This window comes from Amphiura filiformis, chromosome 2, assembly GCF_039555335.1.
Source record: "Amphiura filiformis chromosome 2, Afil_fr2py, whole genome shotgun sequence".
NCBI classification, from domain to species: domain Eukaryota; kingdom Metazoa; phylum Echinodermata; class Ophiuroidea; order Amphilepidida; family Amphiuridae; genus Amphiura; species Amphiura filiformis.
Genome location: NC_092629.1, coordinates 54,803,087 through 54,814,119, shown reverse-complemented (window position 1 = coordinate 54,814,119; position 11,033 = coordinate 54,803,087). Strand labels below are relative to the sequence as shown.

Below are 11,033 nucleotides of genomic sequence, written 5' to 3'. Positions count from 1 at the left end.
GACATTATTCTTATTTCGGCAATCCACATAATGAGATCGATTTCTCCCCCACTGAGCCAAACTACATTTTCTCCCAAGTCTGAGAATTGAGGGAGAAATCAGTTTGTTTTCAAGATGTCTGGCTGTCACAGTGGTTCGTTTTTGTTGCTTACATCATTCCTGTTCGTATTTGTTGTCGGGATTACAGGTAGGTTTATTCATATTTTTGTTGTTGTATATCTGCAAATATTAAATAATCTTTAACTATATTCTGTCGAAATATTACCGAATTTTAAGTTTTACGTGCGCAAAAAAACCAAAAAACAAACAAACAAAAAAACTGCTACAATTTGAACAAGCATTTGCTCAAATTGTTTACAAATAAGTAAATAAGGAATAGTTTGCACTCTATAGAGTTCTTCGTTAGGTCTGGTTATTATTTAACGCGTCCATTTTAACTGCGGAAAAAGAGGAAAACTTATCCTCGTAATTAGCTGTAGTTAATTGACGAGGTTTAGTTTTCACTATATGGAATATTTAAAGCTTATCATTACATAATAAATTTCGCGATTAATTTAAAGGTATACCGTAAAAACTCGATAGTTAGCATATTATGTGCTTACTCTCAAGCGCTTTTAAAACATGCAAATATGAAGTACTCCATCCACAAAAGTGTTAAGGGTTTTTAGCAAATAATCGACACACATAGGGGACCGTTTACAAATTTCTTGTTAGGGGGGGGTTGATGTAAAAAAGGGGGGCCTGAACATTTTGACCCTCCTAAGGGGGCCCTGAAAAAATGACCACAAATTTGCCTGGGAAAATTGAGTTTATATGCTTTTCTATGGGGTTGACCCATAATTTTCATGTCAAAAAGGAAATTTTTTTTACATCAGCCCCCCTGTTTGTGAAAGGTCCCTAGTTATATACGAACAAGTAAACACGTCAATTGGTGTCTCAAATCCATTAGCTCAGTTTGGTAAAGCGCCAGACTTTGGTATAATTTCATGTTTTCAAAAGTGCTCGATAATAATAATAATAATAATAATAATATTTATTAGTAAACATATGCTAACTATCAAGTTATAACAGAAGAATGGTAACACACCCACAATATCTTTTTAGGGACAATTGTAAATCATACTATTCGGCAGTTAATGTTGTTTGTTACATATTTGATGTAGGCCTATGTGGTTTTAAAACATTAATCAAAATTAACCTCGGAGTAATAGTTTTGGAACGTTTTGCTATATATATTTACACTTGATTTCATTAAAAAAGAATGACATGTAAAATATATTTATAAATTGTAGGCGTACATGAAAAAGGAGACACCCTTACCATAATAAGTAAAGTGCATATTTCTCCTATTGCCAATGCATTGTATCATGGGAAGGCATAACTAGAGGCATATTGTGTGCCAATCTGTTATCTACGCCATGGTATGTAAGTTGGCACAGGTTCATAGTGTTACTGTTTACAACAATTATGACGGTTTTCTTTATGTTATATCGAGTAACTGTTCATGCTGTATGATCTGTATGAATTGTATACGCTAAGAGGCCTTTATATAAACATAAATGTATACACTCTTAGATAGCGAGAACCAAGCAGAGCAAACGTTAGAAAAATAACAGGAGTGTATTAAATAGTTGTATATAATCGCACGAGGGCGCACTCCACATACTACTCGCAGTGTTTTAAGAAACGTCCTCGTCGCGTAGGATTGATTCATTTTATTTGTGGGTTGACATGGTTGATGCTTTTATAATTATAAGCTTGTATTTTCCAATATTTTAGTGACAATTTGGTTTATTTAAATAGCAATATTCACGTGATTTTTTCTCGTGTATGAATTAGTTCATAACTGCAAGGCTCGTGCATTAGACGCGTCGACATCTCAAAAGGCGTGTATTAATTTTGTACAATTTCACTCCCAACAAGTACTACGCAGTTACCCTATAAATAATTGCACGATCGCACACTTTGCGTACTACTCGCAGTGCTTTTGGACACGTTCGTTTCGCCTCTTCGCATAGGATTGATTCTTTTTCGTGCGGATTGATTCATTTCTATTTGCTCGCTTTTCCACCATTTTTAGTGACAATTTTGTACATGTATATACAAATGCATACATCACTGGATTTTTTCTCGTGTATGAAATAGGTTAATAACATCATATTACTTGTTGTTCGTGAAATTTAATAAAAAATGCACTTGTACTGAGATGTTGATTCGTTGTAAAGATATTGACCTATAATTAATAGGACCTCGACTATCAGTTAACGGCAGCAATGCCTTATGCTTCGTTTGCAGTCTTATGAGAGCTGGCCCGATATCACATAAATTACAATGAAATTATGTTATCATCGTCAAAGCCGATAACCATATTAAGGGGGTACCCATTGATTTTTTATTGGTGGCATCGGTATCAATGTAGCTTACATGCTTTTGAAGATAGAAGCCAAAAGGAGGTACATCACTGATGATTTAAATTCACTTCATTTTGGAAAGCTTACTATCAACGGATTTCGTTAAAATTTTGGATATGTGTTGCTAACACATTAGGGAAATAATGTTGATATGTAAAATGGGAATAAGTGGTCCCTGATTTCTTTTACGACTTCATGAACTTGGCGCTCCACAACTATCAAACAACGAACCGGTTAAAATGCTTCTATTTTCAATGTCGAGCTATATTTTATATTTTGAACTTGCAACACTATGTCACTGAAACTTAATTAAGCCATAGGTAACAGGTTACCACAACCACACTACAGCAATGTTGAAAAAGATTGTATTTTTGTCACCTATACACCATATTAGGTAGTTTTCCGTAAGCTTCATTTTTGTGATTTTGGTAACTATTTTATATTTATTTGCCTTAATCCAACTCAACTAGGCAATCTAAATTGTACTCACCATTTACATCCCAAGGTATTTTAGTATATCCACCTCACACATTTCCATTATATATCCAGTAACAGACAAAATATCAAAATTGATGCCTCATTATGACATGTATGATATCACAGACTATCGCATGTATTCAAAATTGATGCCTGAATTTGACCTGAACCAATTGACCTATAACCTGACCTTTGATGACGTTATAGCCTTTTTTAATCTCTTTTCCTAACATCATATTATAGAAGATACATACATGGTGTAGTATTACATTGTCTATGTGGAAGAGATTATTTATGCCTATTTAATTTATTCAGTGTTATAATCAGTGAGTATATTTCTATAGATAGTATAACAAAGGATTTAATGTATTCTATTCATGTATTCTACTTGAACATGTTCAATAGAATAAATTATGGTTTGTTATGAAACACACATCTCAGTTACCAGGATACAGTAAACGAAAAAATATATAGGGCTAAAATGATTTTCTAAAATGGTTTAAAACCACTTTGTATGTAGAGATATTTTATAAGTTCAGGACATGAGATGATGAAAATATTTATATACTTTATAAATTTGCAACAAAAAAAGAAGATGGGTACTGATGAAAATCAGGGTATTAAATCGCCTTAACCACAGGCTCCTCTATTAAGTTAATTACTCAAATTTGATCAAAAAGTTATAAACTAAATTGGTGAAACTTGATCAATAATAAATTATTTCTACATTACTGTATACATGTACAATTCATGAAAACAATATTCTTAACTTTTGTCGCAGAGTACTGTTTGTAAGGTTATAGCACTACTTTTTTTGGAATTAAAAAAATATTATCAAGTTCTGCCAAATGTAGCTTAATCATAATCATTCATTTAGTCCTAACTGGAGATAAAAGAAAAAGTTCACCATTTCTTGAAAAAAGAGCCCAAAACATGCATTTTCGGCATGTTTTCTGACAATCGAGTCACATAAATCAAAGACTTGGAACAAGTCTAAGCATTCAAAACCGGGAGTATATGCCGAAATGTTGCTCTAATTTTCATTTTCTTTGTGTTACTTTGATTAAATGGTTGCTAATAAGAAAGGTACATGTCTTTTCCAAAAATGAGCATGCATCCCCTGAAATTAGTCGTAGTACAAGTCTTTAGACTTGATTGTCACATTATTTATAAACTGTTTATTACAGGACATAATGAATCCGACATAAATACCCTTAATGAACTCAAAGATTCTTCAGAGCTTGCTTTCTTCAAGTATTTCTTCCAGGGTCCGCCGGGAAAAGATGGTCGTGATGGTCGAGACGGAAGAGATGGGCATGGTAAGCAAGATCAAATGAAGCTCCAGACATGACCGACGGTATGCATTTTTACTTGAACAAAAATAATTCAATTCGTGCGTGACATCTTAGCGATTATAGAGACATTTTATTCATTAACGCAAATTATAATGGCAAGAACGTCAAAATTAAAATTATTATCAAACAAAACATGCTGAAAGACATTAATTAATATTTAGGATTAAATAAAAGCATGTCCCGATTAGACCAACATCGTTTAAAGTTTCATAGAAATGGGGCTATACATACTCAACCAACAATTGTGCATATGGTGTTCAGCATGTTAATATAGCATAGTCGCCAGCTGTTGGCATTTACTTCACATAAAGATGTCAAAACACTATTTTTTCAATGATTTTTTACCGGACCAGTGCAAATGGCAGCCATTTTGAATATTTTTAAGGTCAAGTGATAAGACATTGGCTGAAATTAATCAGTTTGTATATTTTGCTTATATCTGGATACATTTTAGGCGAAATAGTGGCATCTGATTCACATAAAGATGTCAAAACATGTTATTTTAATGATTTTTTGTACACGCGGTGATTTTGGGCGCCATTTTGGATTCAGGAAAAAAATCGAGGTGGCCCGTGAGCTTTTTTTGACCCTATCAACTCAAGCAACATATGTGCAAAGTGTGGTTCAGCACCTTTCGGGCAATTACGTGGAAGTTATGATGAAAGGTGCACAGTGTGACAACCCTTTTTATGCGGCCAATCTCACACACAGTTCATAGACAATCTTTAGTCAAATTTACACACCTCACTGTTGCTTTATTACAATGATTTCTTACAACAAAATAATCGATCATATTAATAGTTAGACTTTCCTTCGTGTGCTCTACATCCATGACTCTCTTACATGTGTCGTAAAACAGAAACAATTTGTGCAGTTTCTGTGTTGTCGCAGTGTTCATTTGGTACTTGCAGAATCTTCAATACTGGCTAAATAATCCCTCCGTCAAAGTCATTTTGAAAAGTTGGACGAGCGTACGATCACGGCGCATTAGTCGACATGACGAATGTTTATAATATTCTGAAAATTCGGACACATGACCCTATAGAATGACCCTCTAGAATGCAAAATGACAATTAGCTATAATTAGATATTGGAATAGTTAACTTTACAGATTATACTCGGCCTTGAGATCGCGAGCAGGTCAATAGATATCAACACTTGCATTGATTTGAGAACCAACATCTAACCTTTTTTGTATTTTCAGATGGGGCACCAGCACCAGCATGCTCATCAACATATTCAAGAGGTATACAAGGCCCACCAGGGGAGCCCGGTAGAGGTAAGCTTACTAAAACCTTTATCCTACGTAAACAGCAGAACCCTAGTGCAAATTGGCCTGAGACACCGTGTTTGAGCATTTTTACCATCAGATGTGGGCTTCTACTCAACCTCTGCACGATTGACATTTGTGGTTAAGATGCATTGTCGCGATTTTGTATCCGTTACAATTCAGGGGTTAAACTATAAATTAGCTCCGTAAAGATGGCAGGGCTTCAAGAATGAGGGTAGAAACTACGTGAATATTAAAAGAATACAATGCATATTCATTATATCTAAATTGATTCCGTTGCCTACCCATTAGAAGCAACTGATACTGCTATACACCAGTGTTAGGGACTGTGCCATAATTAGGAAACAAATTACTTGATCACCCCTCTCGGCCTGGCAAAAATATTTTCCTCCAATTTTACCCTCCCCAGGGCTTTTAATTTAGCACAGCACCTCTGGACAATAGATTCCCGTAACTATCGTGCAAATCATGATAAATTTGCCGTATTTGGTGGGTAAATGTCGTAGCACATTTACTTTTACAAACGCGTCAAGTTCAAAATTACTCGGACTTGTTTCAAAGCAATACATTTGTGTTCCTAGTCATAAGGATTTAGAAAAAGCATAGTTTGACAAACCTACGACATACGGTTATGACGTTATTCGCAAAGGAAAAATTGTGACGTCATTACGAGTTCTGATTTTGTTCCACGTGGAGTGAAAATGAAAATTGCTCCGATTTTGTTTAAAATGGACTGAAGTTATTTGTCTTTCTAACATAAATCAGAAAATGTACAATTTCAGCTTAGGATCTATTGTTACCTTGGTAACACTACAAAATTGATTGTTTGAAGCCGAAAAATGTTAAAATGTTTATGTATGATGTGTTTGCACAATAGTTTCACTTAGTGGGGAATTTCCACCCAGTCAAATAGTGCGTCCCTTGTGATCAAATACAAAATTAATATTGCAATAATGATTCTAATGATTTATTGACAGATGGACTAATGGGCGCTATTGGAACGCCCGGAAAGGTGGGGCCACAGGGTTTGAGAGAGGCTTACAGGGCCCTCAGGGGTCACTGGGGTCACGTGGAGCCCCTGGGGCAGATGCTACCAATCCTGTTATTTCTGGTGCTGTTTATATTCGATGGGGCCGATCAACATGTCCCTCTACTGCTGATTTGGTTTATAATGGTAAGTGCAACCATTATGCTTGATATTTACGCTGTTTATCCCGATTGTATGATCACAGTGACGGCGGAAGCCGGGGGGGGGGGGGGCGTACTTTTTTGTTTTAAATGTTACCCTATTTTGGCCTAAAAATGGTGTTTTGGTGTTATTAAAAGGGAGATGCACTGGGTAATAATTCCTGAATGTTTCTTTTGTTACGAAGAAACATTTTGGAGGAGACGTGTTCACCAATTTCTGATTATGTGTACCCCATCATATCTCACATAATAATGTCGTCGGCAGAGTGCTACACTATCGTAAGTGACATTTTTGGCCAATTTGAGATGTTGACGAATTATGGAAGGCCATATAAAAACACACATTTTAAACCAGGTTTTAAGTTTCTTAATTGCTTTTTAAAATTAATATAATAAAATATCGTAAGTGCAATGCAATTAGTAATGCCTGCAACACTATCGTATGTGCCACGCACGGTTGTCTTGCATGCTAATTTTGTTTTGTTTTTCATCTGCTGCAAGACCATCGTATGTGCCACCACAGATACCACATACGCTACTTTCTTGGACCAAAACAACAAAATCATCGAATGCTACACCAACGTAAGTGCAAAACTATCTCTAATACATCAGGCCAAAAAAAGGGTTTGTTTGACCAGACATGGGGTAGAAAGGAGTGAGTCGGTAGGTCGATTTCCTTTTTTTTGGTCTTAAATACGTGTTGCAACAAGTGGGGTAAGAGAAAATATATGACATTCTGCCTTACATTTTGTACTTGTGTCAAACTTTAATTATAGGTTAATGAACGTGTATTACTTGTTGGGAGACAAATTAGACCAAAATAATGCATGCGCGCTGATGTGGATGCGTAGCACAAACTTGTGCATTATGTTGTCTAATTTCTCGAGTAACAAGTAATACGCATTCATTATTCCCTATTTGAATAGTATACACGAGAAGCAAAAAACATGTTATCTTTGCTGTTTTTATAACAAAACTATCACTAAAAATGTTGAAAAATAGGACCAAATATAAATGCATCAACCTGCCCGAAAAGTAAATAAATCCTGTCATTCCTATGCTATGCGATAGCGTGCGAGGGCACTGTGCATAGTACGCGGATTGCACATTATTATACACAATCAATGCACTCCGCATACTTTTCTAACCGCTTGGCTGCTTTGAAATAGGAGTGTATAAAATGCATTTGTTCCTTACCATAATAAAGTTTAACCCCTTTGGTAACAAAATCGGGCTGGAGTACAAAATCCCAGACCATACATGTACTTGTACTTGTCATTGGTAGGGCTAAATGGGAAAAATGAAGGCTCTGATTACCAGCAATATGAACTTTCAAGTGTCATTTGGCATTTTTATGGGGAAAAACATCATTTTCTTTATTTTTGTATCATTGTAAAAAATGTATGATATATATATTTTTTTTTGGGTCGGTCGTGTCTGGACAAACAAACACTTTTTTTGGCCTCACTAACTGTGACGCTGACGGTTGTAGGCCGTGTCACCAAGCTTGCTAAGTTCATAGCTCCCATGACTGGTAATAGAGACGAAAAATCCGGTGTTTTATTCTTAGATTCATTAGTAAATCTTGAGAGATAATTTTAGGGCAAAAGGTGTCTTGCTATTGTAAATATTATGTGCCGAAAGTTGTTAAGTAACATAAAATGGCAGATATTGGATTGGAAATTTGAGCCGATATTCGTCGCATATCCTAATTTAGCAGTCAATGCTACACTATCGTATGTGGCACATACAGTACGATAGTGTTGCACTCTATACTCATTTCTATTTGAGTGCAACACTATCGTATATGGAATTTACGACATCTTTAAGATTAATAATCAGTAAATAATTCATGTATTTATCATCTTTAACACCATTTAAATAGTTTATATTATTAAAATTAAATTGCTTTACATTCCCGTGTCATTTTATGGCTACTCGGAAACAAACGGCTACGCAAAACACAATATGCTCCTCCTGTAAAATTGTCCAAACTGCACTTACGATAGTGTAGCACTCTGCCGTTGATGTGAGATATGATTATGTTTTGCCTAAAAGTAACATTTGAAAATGTCATGATTTAAATTACAGTTTGAAAAATAAAGTATTAAAAACATATTTCAGGAATTATATTATTTATCTGTGAATGGAATACAGTGTATAGGCTACAGTGGAGAGAGAAAAAACTTAATCCGATAAAACAGCAAAGTAAACCAATAAACAATATCAACAATTTGAAAGCAAGAAGACTATAGTGGAAGAAGAGTTCAACGACCATAATATACGTTTTGAGATATAGGACATCAAACATTTATAAACTCCATAACTCCGGAACACGTTATAGTTTGAAGTTCAGATTTGGTATGAGTCGTTATGTTTTATGAGATACTAACTTGAACTATTTTACAAGGTCATATATATTATTGATTTCTTGTAATCAATAATCGCCATTATGGATTTGAGTCCTTCTTCCACTATAATCATGGTCAAAATTCAACTAATTGCAAATTTTTTAAAACTACAAGTTTTAAAATCAAAACGGCAATGGTGATCTTATAAAAAGTCCAAAAAAAGGTACAACGTATGTGGCTTGACAATTGCATGTGATTAAATTCGTGTTTAAATGTTTAATTATAATTATTTGAAACAGGTCTAGCTGGTGGAGAATCTCACAGTCACCAAGGAGGCGGCTCCAACTATCTTTGTCTTCCATCAACACCTGAATACGACGAACATCAATCAGGTGATGAAGGGTCTAGAGGCTTCGTATACAGTGCTGAATATCAGACGAGCACCTTCCCGCCTTTTGCATCGAAACACGATCACGAAGTTCCATGTGTCGTCTGTCACGCAACTAATCGAGGGAGCATACTAATGATCCCAGCAATGAAGACGTGCCCCACTGGATGGACGGAAGAGTATTACGGTTACCTAATGACAGAATATCATGGTTTCCACAGACGCGACTTTGTTTGTATGGATCGCTCTCCAGAAACTTTGTCAGGTGGCAGTAGCGGCAATCAGGATGGGGCTCTGTTTTACCCAGTTGAAGGGCGTTGTGGTGGTGGAAATGTTGGCAATTTGCCTTCTCCACCTTATACGAGTGGTCGAGAACTATCCTGCGTCGTTTGCACGAAATAATATTTTACAATGTATCGCGAAAGATTTACTGGAAAAGGAGTGTGGTTTGTCATGTTTAATTCTGGTCTCGATTATTATAATAATAACTATGTTTGATGCCTTCTCTCTGTCAGAGTAAACGGTACTATAATATTTTGCCGATTTCCGTTCACAAATTAAGCGTACCGGTATCCGTCCGGTGCGTATTAATATCCACAAGATCCTATGCACACACTTGACGTTGCGCGTGTATACGCGACATAACACTTAAAAAGAGCCTTGCAAACGATTATGTGGAAGTTAATGTAGATATTTACGAAAGTCTTTAGTTTTATGACTTTGGATGTTATATTCCAGCGTTCATATTTCAAAATGTCCATATATCCAATCGTTATAATAAATGTATTTATTATATGCTTTTCATTGTTAGTAAATATTTTCATTTTCGATCCTCTTTACGTTTGCATGTTATAACATTACTATCATGGAAATTAAACCAAATCGAGTCTTTCATTTCGAATTTGCTGGACTCCTTGCTTACTAGTGTAGTAAGTGGTGTCAGTATGAGTTTTACTAGACGCTGGTTAGAATTACGAGGGTTCGCTCAAAATGCTGATATACATACCCGTGACTTTTAAAGGCACAGATAGGTGCGCGTGCGAAAAAGCTACGTCGATACGTCACTGGCTACCTGGAGAAAAATCAGTATAATATATAAAGAAATTTAGCATCAGTGCTAGAAACTGAAACAAGCTTGTAGATTATTAAGAGCAAATTTTTTCTACGTTGACAAACTTTTGGACACGTCATCTCTTGGATTTTGCTACAAGTCTGGGAGATAGAAGCTATTGGGCCCCAATGCAAAAAAAGATATTTTAAAAATTCAGCATTCCTTTGTTGCCATGGTAATAGGCCTACCTTGTTTTTGTTGATTTTAGGTTAAAAACACCATAATTTCTCTAATTTCACTCGTGAAAAAGTACAAACTTTGCAAAAACCGCACATAAAGGTGGTAGATATTTTGCCCAAACGGACTTCACAGTTGAGTAACCCTAGCAATTGTCTTACAATTACCCAATTTTAATAAGTCAGTGTTGCCAGATTGATACCCTGTTGCCACGTTGAAATTTCACATTTTCAGAAGTTGAAAAAACAAGAATTTTCATGGTCAACTTTAAGTTCTTACACCGC

General features: G+C 35.5%; 1 protein-coding gene across 1 annotated transcript; it reads left to right on the top strand.

Annotated features, from left to right (window-relative positions):
- Positions 1-9,486, top strand: LOC140146398 (uncharacterized). The gene is made up of 5 exons (XM_072168231.1): positions 1-187; positions 4,076-4,207; positions 5,448-5,522; positions 6,512-6,708; positions 9,373-9,486. Exons 1-5 carry the CDS (start codon positions 115-117, stop codon positions 9,376-9,378), a joined length of 483 nt encoding a protein of 160 aa, XP_072024332.1. The 5' UTR covers positions 1-114; the 3' UTR covers positions 9,379-9,486.
- The last annotated feature ends 1,547 nt before the right edge of the window (positions 9,487-11,033 follow it).